At 38.6% G+C, this 22,153-nt stretch overlaps 1 protein-coding gene across 1 annotated transcript in view; it reads right to left on the reverse strand.

The window, feature by feature from the left end:
• Positions 1-1,311: 1,311 nt before the first annotated feature.
• The window catches only part of LOC114353790 (synaptic vesicle glycoprotein 2A), a 38,322-nt gene continuing 17,480 nt past the window's right edge, over positions 1,312-22,153 (reverse strand). The window contains exons 3-8 of the mRNA XM_028305903.1: positions 5,550-5,711; positions 4,653-4,797; positions 3,930-4,069; positions 3,223-3,470; positions 2,194-2,399; positions 1,312-1,510 (exon numbers count right to left, since the gene is read on the reverse strand). Coding sequence (XP_028161704.1) covers positions 1,312-1,510; positions 2,194-2,399; positions 3,223-3,470; positions 3,930-4,069; positions 4,653-4,797; positions 5,550-5,711 — 1,100 coding nt within the window. The remainder of the gene's footprint in view (positions 1,511-2,193; positions 2,400-3,222; positions 3,471-3,929; positions 4,070-4,652; positions 4,798-5,549; positions 5,712-22,153) is intronic.

The raw sequence follows: 22,153 nt of genomic DNA on the forward strand, positions 1-22,153 counted from the left end.
CTCCGGCGTCGCATCGCCATCGTAACGCATCGTGTGCTTTGGATTTAACTTGCTCCATAAATTCTCATAAAAATCTGCTTTTTTTCACGCAATATTCGTACGTTATGTAATCGTACGTTTTACAGTCATACTCTGCCTACCGCAAAATGGTTTGATATCTATATTATATAAAGCTCGATTCCTACTCACTGACTGACTCACTGACTGATCAGGGGTATTTTTGGGGTATTTAGAGGGGAGAGGGGTAAAATTGTAGGTGTTTATCTCAAACTAGATTTTTCGACTGCCAGCTTTAGTATATTTTTTGAACCAAAAAACAAAATGGCGGCACTTTTTGAAACATAAACTTTTCTGTCTTTGGTCCTGAATTTTTTCTTTTTTGGTGGTTTGTTGGGGTTGCCAAGGTGTGTTAAAAAATGTGAGAAAAAAATGGAAAAACAAAATGGCCGAGCCGCCATCTTGGATTGAAAATGCAATTTCAGGGATGTGTTTGGAGAGGTGTCATTCCGAGATGCGCAATTGTTTTTGAAAATTTCTTTTGGGTATTTGTGACTTGTATAGTCTGCTTCAAGGCCACATTTACAGATTATCAAAAAACAAGATGGCGGCTGAGCCGTCGGCCATTTTGTTGCGATCAAAAAATTCCCAAACTTTGGTAGCAATTTTCCGGCAGATGGCGACACCGGAGTGGGGTACAATGTTCCGGGCGATTGTTGGTCTGTTATTCGAGTGTTGCCATGAATCGGAAAAAACTACCATTTTGGAAGAAAATTTTCCACCACGGCCCCGGATAGTAGAAAATGGAAATTTCCAAAAATTCCATAAACTTGGAATGCAGTCTGGTGACATTTGGGGACCCGAATGACATTTCACCATTTTTATGAAAAAAGTCTGGCAACACTGAAAGTTATGGGGAAAAGTTTTTTTTGCGACATGGGTGTCTTTAAAGTTAGTGACAGACAGTCCGGGACACATGGCGTGTGACGTCACACTCACCGCGATGACGTGCTCGACGATGGTGGCGGGGCTGGTCTCGTTGGCGACGCGCAGCGAGACCTCGCACGAACAATACGGCTAGCACGAAAAACTTTCGAGTTCAAATCGTTTGCGTACTCGAATCGCCATCAAAAGATTTAGTACGAAAACTACAACAGCGCCCTTGTGAACGTGTCGTAAAGTGAACTTAGTGTATGAAATGGTTGCACGAAACTTATTTTGAGAATCAAAATTGTGACGTTATCGTTTAATTCGAAGGTTGAGTATCGAATTTTATCGAATACGCAAACGATTCGAAGACGAAAGTTGTTCATGCTAGAGGTACAGTCCGGGACACATGGCGTGTGACGTCACACTCACCGCGATGACGTTCTCGACGATGGTGGCGGGGCTGGTCTCGTTGGCGACGCGCAGCGAGACCTCGCACACGCCGGCCGACACGCCCGGGTATAGCGACGTGAACTGGCTGAACCGCTCGAAGAGGTCCGGGAACCACATCATAAGTGTGTAGTAACTGGAAAGATACAATAAAGAACTTGCTAAAATTAAAAGTTTTGGTGGCTTATATTCTTCTCTATTAGAATGTGAAGGAAACCGATCGCGTGGCAGGTCACCAATGCGCTGGACCGACCAAGTGAAATCAGCAGTGGGAGACGGCGTATGTGACTGCACCAGACAGTCTGCCAATAGAGAGATATCGGGAGATCGTGCGGAGAGTTGTATCCGACTCTACAACCTATGTGAACAACGCCTCAACGTGACCACGACCGCTCTGCCATTGGATTATGCAAGGTGTCCTGAATACGAAGGTTCCCTGTGGTGGACAGGAAGTGAAAACTGATTTCAAGGATTTAAGTAAATTAAACCACCAGTTCCATGATCTGGTAAAAGGGAAGTACCTGGATGCTTGCAGCGCAGAACCAGTCGTAGTGGAAATCTTTGGGACAGGCCTTTGTCCAGCAGTGGACGTCATTTGGCTGACACGAACCAGTTCGTAATACATCCGTACTTTCATCAGTGAAAATGTGAATTTCACATTATGAATTTGAAAATTGAATTTGAATTTTGAATCTATGCCATTTGAATTTGTAACAGACTGATCATCACTTACCATAAGGTGAAATACAGGCCAAGAGCTTCCTTGTTGTGGATAAAAAAATATTTATATACGAATTTGGTCCATGCAAAGATATTTACCTGAACATAAGTCCAAAGTCTACGAAGCAGCAGAGCACTAGAAGGCCGATATAAGGCGGCGTCACCAGCATCTTCTTGCGGACCCAGAACGCTTCCCAGCGCTGGTTCCAAGTCAAGGGCGTCTTAGTTTCATTGCCGTTCCTGTCTCTATCGCCTGAGACTATCTCCTCTTCTTCGCCGTCTTCTGAGCTGATCATGGACTCCACCTGGTAGAGAAAAATAGATAGAACGCACTTTATTAATTTTATTATACACTAAACTTTCCGCCAGTCGGCCAAATTTTGTCTGTCACAGAAAAAGTTAATCGCGCGCGTCCCTGTTTCAACAACCGGGATAAAAACTAGCCTATGTCCTTTCCCGGGACTCAAACTATCTCTATGCCACATCAAATTCGGTTCAGTGGTTTATTCGTGAAAGCGACACAAGCAGACAGAGTTACTTTCGCATTTATAATATTAGTAGGGATCATACAAGACGAAAAGAAAGAAATTCACAAATGAGACGGCACATTAGGTGGCCTTATCGATATGTAGCGAGCGATCTTTTCTAGACAACCTAGAAAACAGTTGCTTAGTATACCTAAGTAAAAGTAAAAAAAGCTATTTTTCGGACAGTCACAAAAGTGCTTAAAGCTATAGTTATTTGTAGAAGCACTTAGAGATAAATAGATAGAGATAAAACCAAAGCTATAGAAAGCAGTCTTCTACAGACGGCGCCTCATGTTTAACAATGTGGAACCTTATCTACGTCAGAAACGTGTAGGTACTTAGTCTCGAATGTGCCGTTATCTGTACTCGTGCAGTTAAAATTTTGTTAGGGGAATAAGGTATCTACACTCATAAGAACAAAATGACTAATAGAAGATCAATAAAAATGGCACCATTTTAAAGGTGATATTATAAACTTTAAATTGATACCAAAGATACATACAATAGGTACATAGTCATTCAGTTCTTAAGACCACTCGGAACACAAAGGGGTGATTCTATACTTTTGCTCGTAAGTATAGTTTGATAAAAAGTTACTCACAGGGAAATCCTTCTCACTCAACTTCGTGTTAACCACGAAGATCCTCTTCAGCACTTGAAGCGCTTTTTCTCCCTTGTTCACGTGGAGGAGGAACCTCGGGCTCTCTGGGAAAGGCATCAGCAATAACACCACCAAGAGGGAGGGAATTCCGCAAGCAGCCACGAACACTCTCCAAGAGTTGTAGGTGAAAGACGCGTCTTCCGCCGTCAGGTTGAATGTATCGCCTCGGATGATGCCGTAGGCAATACCTGGAAGATAGCAAAATAAAAGATGTGATTGCTGGCTTTTAACATGTTTACTTAATAAATAAACATGCATGATCCATTTCAAGATAGCGAGCCATCGATTAGAGCAACAGATAATGTTGAATTGAACTAAACAACCAGCACAAAAATCCAAATTATCTTATTTACCAAAGCTAATGCGTTTTCATTGTCCACGGCAAAATGAATCATTTACATTTACGTTTAAACGCAATCAAAGCATCCCTTTCCACTTAAATGATAATAATGGCGACCACGAGCGTGGAAGACGTAGTGTGGGCAGGCCTCCCACTAGGTGGACCGACGATCTGGTGAAGGTCGCGGGAAGCGCCTGGATGCGGTCGGTGCAGGACCGCTCTTTGTGGAAAACCTTGAGTGAGCTTTGTCAAGCAGTAGACGTCTTTCGGCTGAAACGAACGAGGTACAGTGCAATCAAGAACTAACCTGGCAACAAAATAGTGCCGATTGTCCAGAATACTTCCAGCCGGCACAGCATGACGTCACGGTGCCGCAGCGAGAGGAAGTCCCCGAAGTAAGGGAAGATGAGCCCCGTGGCGCCGATGATGCCGAAACCCGAGAAAAACCTGCAAGAGGGCGCAGTCTACAACCAATAGTTACGTCGGGATAAATGCGAGCGTGACGACCATTGACTATGTTAAAATCATTAGTCATGAGCGTGAAATTAATGTTGTCTCGTGTTTTTGTTAAAGACCTTCTTCAAGAACTTGAGGTTACAATCCTGCAGATATCAGTCAACAGACTTTATGACCTCATAAGCTGGCGGTTTGTCATTTTATAAATGCGAATATACCTGCAAGCCAACTGAAACTGAATCAGATTCTGTAAATTCTGCTATGTAACCAGAATCTACAAATTGACCACCAATAAAAACCCAACCTGGGAAGACTAAGTTTGTCCCGGGGGAAAGTCATTGAAACCACAACTAAATTAATCAGCAGAATATAAGGCGTGTAGTACCTGGATGCGGACAATGCAGAACCGGTCGTTGTGGAGATCCATTTAGGAATCCTTGGACGGAATTTGGTTGAAACGAATCAAATACGAGGAGTTCGAAATACATCAACTTTCCTATCAATACAAAGTGGAGGACAAGTAACTAATATTAAACCTTAATCACAAGAGCATAGAAGTTAAAGTGCAAGATACCTGCAAGCCAGGAAGGCGGGGAAGGACTGCACCACGCTGGAGACGAAGGCAGCCGTGGCGTCGAGCAGCAGCGCGCCGATGATGGCCTTCTTGCGCCCGCGCCCGTCCGCCAGGTTGCCCCAGAAGTACGAGCCCACGCACATGCCTGGAAGGAACATTATTTTATTCATAACTAGCTTTCCGCCCGCGGCTTCGCTCGCGTGGAATTCTGTCTGTCACAGAAAAACAATATCGCGCGCGTATTTGCTCACGGTTTAGACCTACCCTGGACTACGACAAACATTTTAAAACCAAAATCAGCTCAATCGGCCCAGCCGTTCTCGAGTTTTAATCAGACTAACGAACATCAATTCATTTTTATTTATATAGATTTAATCTTTCACGTTCTTCATTATAATTTTTAAGCATTTAGATACAAGTGACACAACAGAGTGATCACAAGCTGTATCTAAGTACTACTCATGTACCTACTACACAATAAATATCGCGTTAGAGACCCATTATTCTCAAAAATCATAATTTTCTGTTGAGGAGGTTAGGAGGAAACTGTCTAGTCAATACGCTGCATTTGCGTTAGCTTAAATGAGATAAAATAGACTTTGAACTAAATCCATCGTATAGTATGTAAGTAAATAGACAGAAAGAAGCATATGATGCTGAAAATGTTGTCCTGAAGACACGAGAAAAGGTATTTGACAAGGTAACTAGGTACTGAAGAATACGAATTTAAGATTACCTCTACCATTACTATGCTCAATCCTCAACGATGTACAATGTTAGATGGTCATCCATTAGTTTATCATCTCCTTAAGTTTAGCATATCTATCAGGACTCTTGTCTAGTGTAATGGATGGATGAGATAAATAATATGGTACCTTTTATCCAAGTCCAACTTACCAATAAGCGGTGTAGCTGTGAGCCGCCCCTTGTCGCTGGAGGTGAGGTTGAAGTCCGACTCCGCGGCCGGCAGCACAAAGCTGAGGGTGGTGGTGCTGATCGCGCAAACAGCATACACTGCGCCGCACGACATGAGCAGCAGCCATTGGAACAGGCCATAGCCTGGAACAGAAGGAACGTGTGTTAAAAGATGTTTAAACTGACTACGAGTATTCCTAACTCTATTATAACACCACTATTAAAATATGTAATGTGACACGCAATAAACGATTTGAGTCTACGCCTGTAAAATATGCGGTAGCTTGATGGGCCTTAAATGTTGTTTCGTGTTCTTCGTGGTATTGTAAATATCTAGGTAATACCACAGAATAATAATAAGTACATACTCGAGAAATACGGTAACTTAAATATACAAAATGTTTACAAATTCGAGTCGTGGAAAAATATACGTGAAAATTCGAGTCGAGATAGAGAAAAAAAACAAAAGAACATCAATATTAGTCGTCGAGAAAAAATACCGGTTTTGTTGGTGGCCAGTATCGCGCAGCCAAGGAGGAGGATTAAGAGGCGATGGTTGGCGCCCGCAACAATATTTAAAAAAAAAATTAAAAGAACTTCCAAAATTTGACTACGATCATTCATTTGTTTTAATGACTGGAGAGTTAAGGAGATATTGATCAACCCTAATATTGAGCACTGGCTATGCGCTTTCCCAAGATGTTGCGAAGAAGATAGAATAATTGATGCAGGATACTAACCGTGATAATAAATATTCCATTCAATGAACTTTAGTCCAGCGCGGCGTGAAAAAGGTATGACTATTGTTATAAACGCCTGAAATAATCTCGCCATTTATAGTTCTTAGACAAGGAATTTGCTAATACCACATCACAATTAAATGTAGGTAAGGTAGAGCTCTGCATTTTACCTACGTTTTTAGAAACTTTAGTGTGGGGTGCGCCGTGCGTACCTATTATACCAAAAATAAATTTATATAAAAGTCTTAATACCTATTACTTTAACACTCTTTAGTCATAAGACTACCTAGGTATCTTTACTACCATTTCAACGGTAACTCTAAAACCATTTCAACTCGTTGTTGGTGCCAAACCGTTATGTAGTACAAGCCATTAAAATTTAACGTCATTCATACAAATTATATTACTCGGCGAATGCACTTCAATCTATTGTCGCCATTAACGCAAGTGTTTCAATATCGATCCAATTTACCGATCAATGAGCGCTCGCGAATCGATGACGCGAAATAGATCATTCGCTGCCCTGACATTGAACTGGACGCCGGGATTTTATTACCAGTACAAAGGTCTATTAATAACAATTAAGCGGAATTGCCACCTCCAGGGCACGGTCACACCATAGGCTGTGCTTGTAAACCTAGTGGTACACTAGCCTTCATGACTTGTGAAGTCTGATTTAATATTAATTTTTCATTTCATAGTCATAGTCATTTATTCCATAAACAATAACAATTTGGTTGATAGTAAGACTAAGTTACGCCTGATTTAACGTAATAAGTAACAAGTACCTACCTACAATTTTAGACTGAATCATATTTAGGTAGGTTAAGTCAGTCTGCATGGGATTAGGGTTGCCAGGTCCTAAAACACAAAAGCCGGACTCGTGCTTCATTTGGCCAGACATTTTACCCGAAAAGCCNCATAGCTTACATCCTGATGCGTGCGCTTGATATTATTCTGTACCTCGACTTTCGCCTGGCGCGGCAACCACATAAAAAGCCTGACAAAAGCCCCGGACGGGCCGGACAAGAAAATTTTAGGCCAGACACGACCGTAAAAATCCAAACATGTCCGGCTAAAGCCGGACAGCTGGCAACCCTACATGGGATACACGTTGGTAGAGTAGGGTACCACCTAAGAGACATAGCTTATTCTCTTTTTTGTCATGTCGACAACAAACCTACACAGTGTCAGCCCAAAACTCTGCTACACTAGTGGCGTTGACAGCAGCATTCATTAAATCTTCTCATCTTCCTGCGTGCAGTTGTTTTGTCACCCTTTAAGAGGTTTTACCTCATGATAAAGGGTAGGCTCAGTTCAGATGTCCTGATAATGACACTCGTACACTACTAAAGGGCTACTAGTCCAATGTGATTTAGTTCTAGAATGCTCTATTTAGTATAATCCCTACGTACTACGGCCCAAGGCTGTGCGTGGTTCCCGATTAATTGGATCTGGCCGTTTCGTAAGTAAATCGCATTTGCGGCTTAGTGGCGGGGTCAATATTTTGATTAGTTATATAACTTTACAAAATTCAAATAAACAAAATTTTTTATTAATTAAAAAATATTAGCCCATCGAATCCCAAGCGGTCGCTTAGGACCATTCTCTTATACAAGTTACTCTATGCTTAGGACCGCGTAACAATTGATTTATAGGTATTGTCTCGATTAGCAAGGCTTGAAGGGATAATATTTTTGACGTCGTATCCTATATTTATCAGTCTCTCGTGAATTATATGTATGTCCTAAAACATAATTAAGGCCGGGTAGCAGAGAAAATGGCGAAAATGAGGTTTTCATCTTTCATTTTTGAGGTACTAAACAGTAAAATTAAAGGCTAAGATTTTTATTGGGCATAGTTGAGGATATTTTCTAGGGCTATTAACGGATGGCAACACGATTTGATGAAGTTGACTCGATAGAATAAATTCCCAAAGTTACCTCTATTCGTTTTCTATTTATGGTTTTATTTTTAAAATAAGCGATTTGAGATTCTAAATCTTTTACTAAACTAAAGTTCAGAAATAACTTGAGGGCTTTTAACGGATGAAATTTTTATATTGCGTCTTATTTAGTTACTATGTTAAAAAATGTGGAAAAAATCGTCCATGACGGCTTGGACAATCTCAATCAGTCGCGCGGTGGCGCTTACGGAGGACGGACGCGTGTCAGTTTTTTGGCCGTGACAGTTCGCGATTTGTCAATATTTTTGACAATGATGACTTTGATGAGTCACAGTATAATAATATCAGTGTTACTGGAGAAAGCTTAAATTTTTGATAATTAAAAATTATCAATTTTGTCTACCTATTGAAATTTAAATCGTTCGCATCCTTTTAAACGAAGACTCTACTCATGATACATAGTACATTCCTCAAATATGAGACAAAACCAATGAGTTAAAATTACATTTTAATAGTACCTACATACAATCGTCTTACACTCTTTAGAAGAGCACACTGACACAAATAAATTATCAAAAATACTGTCTAAGGTCTGTAGCTAAAGGTCTAAGCTGTAAGATAGAAGAATCTTCTAGCCAAAAAGATGGCAGATGCAGCAGATGTCAACGGATTTAAAACTGGAGTTCATATGACTCCTTGTAGACTTGAGTCTCTAGAGCGTCCCTTCCTCCACCATGCGTAAGAATGTTTCAAAAATACTGTCTAAGGTCTGTAGCTAAAGGTCTAAGCTGCAAGATAGAAGAATCTTCTAGCCAAAAAGATGGCAGATGCAGCAGATGTCAACGGATTTAAAACTGGAGTTCATATGACTCCTTGTAGACTTGAGTCTCTAGAGCGTCCCTTCCTCCACCATGCGTAAGAATGTTTCAAAAATACTGTCTAAGGTCTGTAGCTAAAGGTCTAAGCTGCAAGATAGAAGAATCTTCTAGCCAAAAAGATGGCAGATGCAGCAGATGTCAACGGATTTAAAACTGGAGTTCATGTGACTCCTTGTAGACTTGAGTGTCTAGAGCGTCCCTTCCTCCACCATGCGTAAGAATTTTCACAAAAATACTGTCTAAGGTCTGTAGCTAAAGGTCTACGCTGCAAGATGGAAGAATCTTCTAACCAAGATGCAGCAGATGTCAACGGATTTAAAACTGGAGTTGATGTGACTCCTTGTAGACTTGAGTGTCTAGAGCGTCCCTTCCTCCACCATGCGTAAGAATTTTCACAAAAATACTGTCTAAGGTCTGTAGCTAAAGGTCTAAGTCGTAAGATAGAAGAATCTTATAGCCAAAAACATGGCAGATGCAGCAGATATCAACGGATTTAAAACTGGACTGGCACCACCTTGCAATGTCATCCTCTCATTGTTATCTGTAATGTAAATTATTTTTAAAATTTATTTAAAAAATAAAATGTTCGTTTTATTATTTCAATAATCTGACCTCTCAACTCAACTACACTACACAAACACCTTTGTTCGCAACTGTACTGACGAAACCTCGAATTTCTGCTCACGATGGACTAATTATCTGCTATACATACTCTCGACTCTCTAAAGCACAACATTTTTTATTTATTTATTTAAGGCAACATACAGTCATGTACAATCAATAGTACTATAGTAAAGATGAATATGATTAAAGACCAAATTAGTGCCTATAACATTTATAGCTATTACAATATTGGTTACAAATGAGCCACTCTTAGGACTAAAATTTTTAACACCAAGCCAAAACCTAGTGCACAGACAACAGCATAATATCGAGCCAACCACTATGGAATCTTATGTAGTTGTAATAGTTACTTTTTGCAACTAAAATATATGTAGATCATGATCCGACATGCTGTCAGTCGGAAACAAAATAAAATAAAACAGAAAAAAAAATGAGGAACACAAAGATAGTGACAGATTGGAAAGCTATTCACTAGCCAAACTATGAAAAAGGACGGATTTGAGCTTTGATAATGTTACATTAAACAAATCAATTTCTGTGAAGTTTTTATTGTAAACGTTAGTGGAACGATACATGAATGAGTTACGAGTATAATTTTTACGATATCGCGGGGTAACGAAAAGTGGTTAAGTACGTGAGGAGCGCACTGGCAGACGAACTCGGGATTACATTTATAAAAATTTTGCTGCGGTAATGCACTCCAGGTAACCGTGTGTGATGCTTATTGCTCATAGTGATTTTCGATACAGAGCCCCGTACATACGTTATACATAAATTATGGAAAGAAAACACCCAGACCAATACAAACAAATATGTATGCAATTTTAGTATGATATTTTTATTTATTAATAAACAAAAAGACTGAACAAAATTGATGCGTGTACTGATTAATGTAATTAACCACATGCAAAGCTTTGTGAATTGCAACAACTATAATTAATTATTCAAGCTCTAAATAATCGCTACTACGAGTAACTGATCATAAAATGTTTTTCCAATCGCTCAAGCTCCCGAGGATCTACCGATAGGTCGGGTGACGTAATCTTGAAATTCTTTTAGCCGGCGCGGAACTTCCGGAAGGTCAGGTGACGCCACGCCTCTTTGAACCGTGTTTACTTTGGCAGTTATATTCTATATTTATTCGATTCTAAAATATATTCCCAAAAATTTTGAAAGTTGTTTTAATTTGTATCACTTGGATATGATTTGTATTAGAAAGTGCTGTGAGTGTGACGCTTGAACGGAAGGAAGTCAACCTAACCTAACCAACTGCGTATTTCTATACTGTGTAGCCGCGAGAGCTCTTTGGCGAGCTGTCTTCGGCGAAGTATTGCGCGCGCAGATTTTGACAGCGCGAAATACCTAGTAATAATAAAGTAGGTATTTCGCGCTGTCAAAATCTGCGCGCGCAATACCTACTTTAGCAGAAATAACAAGCCTTAACACGACTCGCGCGCTAGACCTCTAAAATTAAAATTATCAGTGTTTCTCTACTATATTATGCATATCTTAATACACATAAACTTTCCTCTTGAATCACTCTATCTCAGTCTTTCCCAAAGTGGGCGATAACGCCCCCTTGTGGGCGCTGCAGACTTAAAGGGGGGCGGTAAGAGACCCAGAAAAAAAATCGGGACGTTGTGTAGAGGCTTGGGAGGCGTCATTTACTAGGAGGACTCTTAGACATCTACTGAATACTCGACCGGCTTTTACCCGTGGTCCCCCCAACATGTCCCCCTGGTGGGTCCACGGGTAATTTTTTTTACCCGTTGTCCCACCGTTCTGAACAGTGTTTGGCAGTGGGTCTACGGGTAATTTATTTTAACCATGGTCCCACCGCAGTAAGTGGCAAACATTGCATGTCACCTATGTCTGGGATGAAATATCCCGAAGCAGTGGTAGGGTTAATATTGGGACGTGTAAAAGCGCTTTTTTAAAGCCTATTTGCAAAAATAAATGAATTTTGAATTTTTTTTGAAAACGCCGAGAAGGATATGAGTGACTTTAACCCACATGTGTGATGTGAAGATAGTATAAAGATATTATAGTGCCGTACCTACCTATAATTATTTTCTATATTAATTATAGATTTTTTTATAATATTATAGATACCTAGGCTAGGGGACAAGCAATGTTTGCCACTTAGTGCGGTGGGACCATGGTTAAAATAAATTACCCGTAGACCCACTGGCAAACACTGTTCAGAACGGTGGGACAACGGGTAAAAAAAATTACCCGTGGACCCACCAGGGGGACATGTTGGGGGGACCACGGGTAAAAGCCGCACTCGACACTAGGCTACAAAAAGAATTTATTCTCAAAGTGGGCAGTAGACAAAATAAGTTTGGGAACCACTGCTCTATCTGATGAAAAAAACCGCATGAAAATCGGTTGCGTAGTTTTAAAGATTTAAGCATACAACACGACAGACAGAAAAAGCTACTTTGTTTTATACTATGTAATGATGTAATTTAACGTATAATGCCTTGAGTTATACCTATAACTAACATAACGGTCGCGCACACCTTACTCATAGATCTAAACTTCCCTCCCGCACGCGTACAAAGAAATTGGTACAGACAGATCAATAAAGTTACTTTGAATAATATTTAAAAAGACTGCTAATGTTAATGTCGTAACAAATAAATCATAAATCATAACCTACATAACAATGGATTTTATTATATGAATTGAATAGTCACTAAGGCCCGGTTTCCACCAAGGCAGAGCGCTGCGGAAACGAGATGGGCGGCGAAGCTGGCAGGCTATTTCCACTAAAGCACAGCGAAGTTGCTGAAGCCAAATGTTGGTCACGAAGCGCTGGTAGGTCAAAAAGATTAAAGACATGTGAAGGCTCGTTAAAAGCAAAATTTTAAAGTTTTTTTATTTATTATTTTAATGTAAGCACTATTTTTAATATGCAAATAACTTAACTTTTTTTAGAAGAGTGGAGCAGTGCGTAGACGAGAGTAGATGTGTGAGCTGTGCGTAGCTGTCAGCTGTCAGTCTATTGCTCTCTATGCAACCGCACTACTCCGCACTTCTCCGCACCATTCCGCTCTTCTTCGCACTGCGCCACGACGCCGAATTCCATAGAAAAACAAGTGCGCCCAACACATCTCAGCTTTTCTCCGCTCGATCCATTTCCACCAAAGTGGTGTTGTACAAATTAATTATAATGGATGGAAAATTGGTTCTTCAAAAAACTTTTCTGCTCCGCTCCGCATCGCTCCGCCGTGGAGGAAACCAGGCCTAACAAAACAAACTTACACACCTGAATCATACCGTTTAGTTAGTTACCGTCTGCCATTGAGTTAGGTCGTCATTACGAAGTATCCTATTTATTTGTGATCATAATTAAAAGAAAAGAATGACAATTTCAATAAATGTCAACGACACAACTAACAACGCCTTTGACACCTTTTCGCCTTTACACCGAGTGTTAAAAATATTTTACTTCACAATCCTATATCGTGATAGTACGCAATCGAAAGTTGCAATTTATCCATTGTTCAAACGAATTGCGTTCTTCGTGACCATTATTATGGTCTTTATTGGAATGTTTGCATTCAATACTTTTTGTCTATATTATTTTTTCACCGAAATTAAACCAAAGAGTTCCGACTTGCCTGTCAGAGTTAGAACAATTAATCTTTGCAAAAGCATGGAATACCTCGTATATATTGGTTATGTTTTCAAAAGAGGAAACCTGAGTTTGTGCTACTTGAGAATCTACGATCAAATAGACAAGATCATCGGAACATCACATAATGTTATCATCAAAGCTAACATTTTTAAAATAACAGTTATTACGATCTCAATTTACGGTTTTCTCGACCTTACAAAGGTGGCTTGCACTTTCTGCGCGTATACATTATTTGGCAATATTTACTCAAACATTCGAATCCTTATTGAATTCTTAACGGTTTCATTGAATACTCTAACATTAATAGACGCATGTGCAAATGTTATTCACATCAAGTACAGACTAAGAACCATTAAAGATATGGTCAATAAACTATATTCTGACACCAATAATAAATTCAATGTTTTAAATGTTGTTGGGAGTAAACCAGTGTGTCTATGCACACCAAAAGAACAAAATAAACACCTTGTTATGTCAAGGAAGGGTATAAATAACAGCTTAGATGTCATTACTATTAGTAAAAGTTATTTGTTGCTGGTCAAACAAACCAATTTAATTAACGAAATATTTGGTGTAAGAGTAAGTATTGAACTCAGAATTTTATGAAAATATCAAGTATATTTTTAAACAAATCTTCCCGTTTCCAGGTTCTTATCAATAATACCTCACTTTTATATGGAATTCAATTTATGGTGTAATTGGAATTGTTTGGGTGTTTTATCAAAAACACGTAAGTAACCAAAGACTTTGTTGAATGCTCAATCTTCTTTCACTTCTTAACATGGCGTACAGTTTAATTGGTACTTTTCAATTTCAATTGTATCATAATTTTACGCATTTTTTAATACAAGATTCTCCAAATACTTTAAGTCACATGAACTGCACTGAAGTTCTTCATCCTGTTACATTTTCAGGTGTCATTTGGTGCAAACTCGTTGTTGGGTATCACGGCTTCAGCAAGCTTAGTAATCAGTGGAGGAGTCTTCGTATACTTCATTAAGCGTTGCGAAAACACATACAGTGAGAGAGAAAACGTCTTAAGCTCTGTGGATCATATACCTACTCGTTGACAAAGATATCAGTAAGTACAGTACTTTTAGCACTGTATACGTTTCCTGCAGCATTGCAACCTATCAAATTCATTTAGCTATTTGCCTCCCCAACCAATTTGAGCCTGCCTAATTCGCCTGGCCAGCGTGGAAAGTGTAGACCAAATTCTCCATTTACCTCTTTACAAGGAGAGATCGTACTTCTGCACTGGAGACAAATGATTTGATGATTAAAGATGATGATTCAGCTAATTCCTTCTTTATTTTGTTTCGTTTCCATCGAATTCTGTCCACTGCTGGATAAAGGCCTCACCAACCTTACCAAGAATTTCCATAACAACCAGTCCTGCGCTGCCCGCGACCTTGACCAGATCGTCGGTCCACCAAGTGAGGGTTTTGCCTATACTGAACTTTTTCTACCACTTGATAACTTTTTTACCTGAAAGGCCATTCATTCTGTGAGCCATATGCCTCACCCACCATCACTTAAGTCTAACCTCTCTATTACAGGTCCCCAAATGAGAGACGCCCTCTTGGAATTCCGGGATCTGGTGCACTCCAGACCCATCCAGTTCACAGCCGCTAACTTCTACAACATTGACTACGGGTATCTCGTCGCATTCGTTTCTGTTTTCATCACCTACACCGTATTCATGCTGCAAAATGTGAATTTAAATTATAACACTATTAGTTTTGATTCCAAAAATAATTTAACAATATAATAATATCGACACCTTCAGGTTCAATTGTCGTATAAACCATTTTGGCCAAATCGAGTTATATATACCATTTTAATCAGAATTTTTTTCTCTATCGAGCTGTATATTCGAAATATTGAAATTCGCTAAAAAAATGTTTATACGCCCCAAAAAACTATAGCGTAAAAGATAAATAAATACCTTTGTACGATTACATCGAACATTGCAGCGTCAACGCTTTAGATTAAGTAGGCGCTTGCTTATATGTTAATTGCTAATTATTTTTAGTTTAGTTCACGTTCAATTGTCACTGTGTGCACACATCAATAATAAACCTATCAAGCTTCATCAAGTGTTTTCCTGTTCACTATCAAGATAAATGTATGAGTTAACAAGGACTCATACATTTAATGGTCCTTCGAGCATTAATTATTGGTGTTCTTTGTGGTTTTTGTGTGGTTGCGAATCGGCTCAACTGGCCTCCCGGAAGAGGGTCTCACCGGTTGAGTTGAGAAGGCGCATAAGACCATACGAGGACTACGGGAACGCTAATAAACTGAACAAGCAGTACCTACAAGAAACACCGCTGCAACAAGAGGCGCTACAAGACCATTCATCAGCTATCAAGAGCTAACTTACAAGTTTTTGCTATCAAGAGCATCTCTATCAAGAAACAAGTGAATTCTACTGCTATCAAGAGCAACCAACAAGAAATCAAGTTCATCAAGCCGACACGAACGTTGAAACTCACATATCAAGGTATCAAGACAAGAAAAACAGGAACCAACAAGCTCTATCAAGTTTTCAATTAATCAAGTTACAAATTCTCATCAAGCTTCCGAAGTGAACAAGCACCATGGAAGAATTCAAATCGCTACTTCAAAACCAACAACAAGTAGTCACGGGAATAGAGACTTTGCTATCTAATTTCAAGAAAGATGGCAAAGATCGGAAAACTCCGGACTACATCAAAAGAAAACTAGAAACTCTAGAACTTTATTGGAGAGAATTCGAAGTGACGCATAACAAGTTGTGCCAATACGAAAGTACCTCTAGTAGGAAAAACTTTCGAGTTCGTATCGTTGCGTATTCAAAGTGTCATCGAAAAATTTTGTATGAAAAATTAAACAGCGCCCCCTATATTATAGCCGCCCTAGGGGGCGCTGTTTAATTTTTCATACAAAATTTTTCGATGACACTTTGAATACGCAACGAAACGAACTCGAAAGTTTTTCCTACTAGAGGTACTGGTTTCGATTCCAAACGATTTAAAAATCGATCTTTTTCGGAAAGAATCGCCATCCCTACAATGGGATACATTTGGAAATATGACATCACTTTTATTATAATACACATTTTGATGGAACATCTTCACAGACAAATAATATGATCGATAAAATAATAATAAACCTATTATATCTGATTCAACCACATTTTAGTTACCTAAAAAAACTAAACACATATTCAAACATCGCATTTGTTACATGTAAACCCACCTTTATCTCTATCGCAAGAAATTAATTTGAATCGGTATCAAATGACATCCTGCACATAGGTATTGTAACTGCGCAGCTTTGCGCGCAAGCACATGACACGTTCTCACACTATTTTGCTATGTCGGCGTTTCGGCTACCTACAATGTTATGAGAATATCAAGACTTATGTGTCCATCATAAGATGAACTCTTATTATTTCAGCTGTTGGCTTTGTACGGGTCAGCTTACATTGGAAATGTTCTTAGAGCTTGAATCTATGTATCNAACCTAACCTAACCAACTGCGTATTTCTAAACTGCGTATTTCTATACTGTGTAGCCGCGAGAGCTCTTTGGCGCGCTGTCTTCGGCGAAGTATTGCGCGCGCAGATTTCGACAGCGCGAAATACCTACTTTAGCAGAAATACCAAGCCTTAAGTAAAAAAACGTACGGGTGATAGCTGAAAATAGATTTATATTTTTTTCAATCTCGTCATCGTGCCATTAGTTTCGAAAGTCAAGGTTAAAGCGTCAATAATTTAATTGAGTTGCAACTGATGCAGAACTAACAACAACATCGATTAAGATAGTAATAAGAACAAGAATAGTTATACATACCTATACCAAAGGATAGAGTACACTGAGCTCGCTTCCACCTTCGGCCTGATCATCACTTGTCATCAGGTGAGACACAGGCCAAGAGCTTCCTCGTTGTGGATAAACACTACTACTACTACTACTTATAATACAATCGTATTGACATGTACAAACGCCCTGAAAAGAGCCTATTTCAATACATAAGGACATTCCACTTTCGAGTGTGGGTGCATCTGGTTTTCTAGTCATGGAAAAATGGTACCAATAAAGATAAAAGTATGTGCTCCCCATACTTAGTTATCTGCTTAGTTTGAATACAATTCAAAAGGAAAAACAACAATAAGTTGCCGATCTGCTGGCAACCTCAACTCTTTCTTGCCCAACAGCAACTTACTCTGTGGATCGCTTGGATCTATTTCGGCGACCACGTGCGCGCGCGCACCGGCAGACTTCGGACTGTGGCACTTATTTATTTTCATTGTCGCTTTGTTGTCGCGGGATCGAAAACAAACCAGAAAAATAAATAAATGTAGGTTATTTTAAACCTATGACATTGGGCAAGGCTGTATGTTTAAATATTTCGAGATCAATCTAATAAAATGACCTCGCTTGATAACAATATTTTGTCATGTTTCAAGTCTTTACTACTTACTATGAAATTGATAACTCTATTAACTCACAATGCACTAATTACGGACTTCTGCCTTCTTTTGACAATAAATCAATAATTATAATTTTATCTACACATCAAATACAAGATGCCACGTTCTTTACTCTTACTTACATAGAGGGACAGGAATTTTTGATAGTTGGTTGCGTCATTGATCCCAGAAAAACAAAGCTCTAAAGTGGGAATGATGACATTTATTAAATGTGCCATATTTTTATGACTTCAGTGGAGTAAATAAAATTGTGTTTTGGACTAAAATAGGCCTGCGAAAACCAAATAATAAAGCTATTCGCCACACAGATTAGACATAGCTGATGTCGAATGACATAACAAACATGCAGGAAAGAAAATAGGTGGCCAAGTCCAATGTCTAGCGTGACGCGGGTTGGCACGGGCGCGGTGGGAACGACCTATACACTATACTATATACATACTCGGCTGACTATGCCATCAGCTGATCGTTACGTGTCTGAAGGCAAAGTAAATAACGATCGCCTCTTTTCCTGCATATCGATCTGAGGCAAAGAAATTATCCTCATTTAAAAAACATAACTTATATTCGAATCTAATAAGAAGTGGCGCAGATACTAGTATATTAGTCAACGGCGCAAAAATCAGCTACAAAATTGACAATAGTAAAATTTACCATTAGCTCAGGCAGATCCTTGCGGTGTCGTTATATTCAAACCACTTAACTGTTTATAACTTCATAGATAATATATCTTTATAGCGTTTTCTACCTACGTTATAAAAAGCTTTTACTTAAAAACTCTTACGATTTTGTCTACTAATCTCGTCTTTTCGCTCTACATTTTATAACTTTCTGAATGTAAGTTTTTATATGAAAATTCTCTTCGTTGATGCGGTCTACTTTTACCTCACGAGACTAAATATAGCTAGTTTATTTTAATGTGACCTAATTAACCACGTACTATGGACTAACGAGTCCAGAAATTGCTATAATTCTGGAGATAAAGTGAATCTAAGGTAATTAAGGTATATCATGTCTATTGAATAAGACTGCTTAGTTAGTTATTTCCTCTATATAAAGTAATCTTCTCTTTAAACAATAATATGAGATACAATAAACATTTAGGAAGGTATTTTTCATCGTGTAACATTATTTTACAAAAAAGCTCTTAAACAAATACGTTTCTTTGGTTAGTGTTGTGTCCTTCCTGAACTAAAATTGTATATATCACTAATAATATAAGCAGATAGTAATATTTTTTAAAAACATGCTCGCTTCAAAAAGATAAAATTATTTTTATTGTACATAATTAACTTAAATCAGATCGATAGCATAATAAATTAGAAACTGAACCTTGTTAATTCAATTAATGTAAAAACAAGGACTATTAATACATCACGATAACGTCCGTTTTATCATTGTACTTAGGTACTTTTAAGAAAAGTTTATTAAATAAAATCGGCCATAGAATGGTTTTTATTATTGGTTGGTCTCTTTAAAGTGAAATTCTTGATCGTGTGGGTAGTTGATGACAGAAAGGAGCGATTTAATTTATATTTAGGTTGGCTAGATCATTTTCACACGTAGCGGGCATTGACCTTTATCTTCATTTCTTCTAATATATTTCTTTAATTTTTGAAATTCAAAGATGTAGCGTTCACATCTTTCAGCGATGGTCTAAATGTTGCCTGTGTGTGTGTGATTGAGGTCTTTGACCTCGTTTACGCGGACATTTGTATACCCAATGGTCTGCAGAACGAATTTCAGATAGTAACTGGGTATTTTTTTTGTATTTTTCAGTGAATTCGGCTCTATGGTTTAGTAGAGATAGTTTTTAGTTCTGGCTTCCTCTTGTACTCAATTTCCAGGTGATAGACATTCTAGTTAAGTATTGAAGGTTTGAAGGGAAAGAGAAAATATACTTAGTTGAAGCAGAATGAGATATCCAAAGTTTTTCAGACCATATAGTAGTATGTATCTGGCTAAATTAACCAACTAATTGGGCGTCTAGGACGTTCAATAAATGCTAGCATAATAGTTACTATCAGGCTAAATATGAAACCCTAGGCTGCCACCCGGTCATTGACATAAGCTGTATTGTGGAAGAACCCCATTTTAATATAGAGCGATGGAATACATTACGAGTACGATGCATCCCAGCAACATATGGTAATCGACCAAGGAAACTTGCAATGGCATTCGTTTCTTCATGATTTTTTTTATTATTGGAACTGAGGTGCTTTTGACCCCAATCTCACCTGTAAGTGAAGATGCAATGTAAGGACTTTTATTACTCATAAGTACTCAAAGAGACCCAGATTTATTTAGCGGGAATATATACTTTGAGCGCTTTCCGAGCTCGCATAGAAAGAAAGAAAGAAAGATAAATTTATTACAATGGACATCACACAAATACAGGCAATTACATAGACATGACAGTGGCACATAATAATGGAAGAAGAAAAAATAAAAACAATAGTAAACTGAGCAGTGCCACGCATTCACCAACAAGATGCCCACTGCAACGGGACCCCAGTCAGCATATGCCGTGGCCCACGGTGACGAAGGCCACGGCGCTGGTTTCCAGTGTGCCCCATGCCGAGTGAGGGTCATAGTGGACTTGAGACACCATCTTATCAGTAAGACGATGACTCTGCCCACTTCTTGTCTGATAGAGGGAGAGTCAGAGGGAATATATTGCTAAGCTTTCGAGAACCTTCTTTGAAATGTATTCGAAAACTGAAAGTCGTGACACGTCTTTAGGAAAGTCTATTATTTATCGACTTGAAAATGTGGCCCAATGTCAACCACATAGTCCTCATACGGACTTCATTGGCTTGCATTCGCCCTATATGAAATGAAGGCAAGGCAAAGATTATAACCTGAAGATTGATTCTCTTCAAAGTCGTATCACCCTGTATATAGATATTTCGGTTCAGGTGCGATTGACGTCGGAATTAATACATCATCGTTAAGATCTGAGGATGGTCGCGCGCATGCGTTATAATTTTAATTATAGCAGCAAGTTTGGCTTAAGTCCGCCACTTGCGAAGGAAAAGCCGCAAATAAATTGTTTATTGTGATCTCCATTGACGATATACAAGTTTATTTATTTTGCCTCTTTGTCATGACTCAAGATTGTTGCTATTTTTGGTAATGATTACAAAAAAAGGATAATTAGGCAGACACAGGACTTTTAGGATGAGTTACACCATCATACTTTAACTAAGACAAACATCAAAAATCTGTCAAACTCCATACAAAAAGCACCGGTTAACGTTATAGTTACCGCAAAAGTTAGGTGGTGTAAGTCAGCCTTAGAATACAAGTACATTTGCACTTTCTTTAAATTCAAAATGCTGACCAACACCATCCAAAAAGTACCAAATTATTTAAAACTCAGTATTTGGATATCTTTATTATGCAAAACGTGATTTCTTAACCTGAATGACCAACTAAACTGAACTAGAACGCAATCTAATTACTTAGTAATCCCTCATGTTATATCAACAGTCGCGCGCGCATCCTACCGATTAGGCACTCTCTGTTCTTAATGCTTTTAAAATAAAGTTCAAAATGCACCTGAAATATTTATGTATTCAGTGAGTTCTATTTCAGACATGTAAACAAACCCGCAGACGTTTCCATGTTTTCATGATTCCGCATACAATGGATGTAACGGGAGCAATAAAAAAGTGCCAAGCGCGAAAAGAAAATAACTTTTGTACATTCTGTTTCTTTTAGTATCTAAAAGATGGCGCCTCATTAGTAATCAACACCTGTGATTAACATTATCACAGTTTTGTGTGTAATGAAATCCCAACTAATATTATAAATGCGAAAGTAACTCTGTCTGTCTGTCTGTCTGTTACGCTTTCCCGCTTAAACCTCGCAACCGATTTTGATGAAATTTGGCATAGAAATAGTTTGAGTCCCGGGAAAGAACATAGGATAGTTTTTATCCCGGTTTTTGAAACAGAGACGCGCGCGATAAAGTTTTTCTGTGACAGACAAAATTCCACGCGGGCGAAGCCGCGGGCAGAAAGCTACCTATTCTATATTAAAGAGATTTGTGGATAACCATCGATCCTGTGGAGTGGTGGAGATTTTTGTTTGTTACTCTGTAAAATGTTGTTTATAATGTGTGATTTTTTTAAAAGCCACTTCCCGTTAATAGAAGCATTTTATAAAAAATCTAAATAATAGCTAGTCAAATTGAACATGGCCATAATTTTTCTGAAATAAAAAATCTTTACAAGTCTTCAAATCAAATATTCATTTTAATCGCAAAATATCCGGTTAATGTCTAAATAAAAAAATATTAAGTAAAAGA

Source organism: Ostrinia furnacalis, unplaced genomic scaffold, assembly GCF_004193835.3.
Source record: "Ostrinia furnacalis isolate ACB-3 unplaced genomic scaffold, ASM419383v2 OfSCF0183, whole genome shotgun sequence".
NCBI classification, from domain to species: domain Eukaryota; kingdom Metazoa; phylum Arthropoda; class Insecta; order Lepidoptera; family Crambidae; genus Ostrinia; species Ostrinia furnacalis.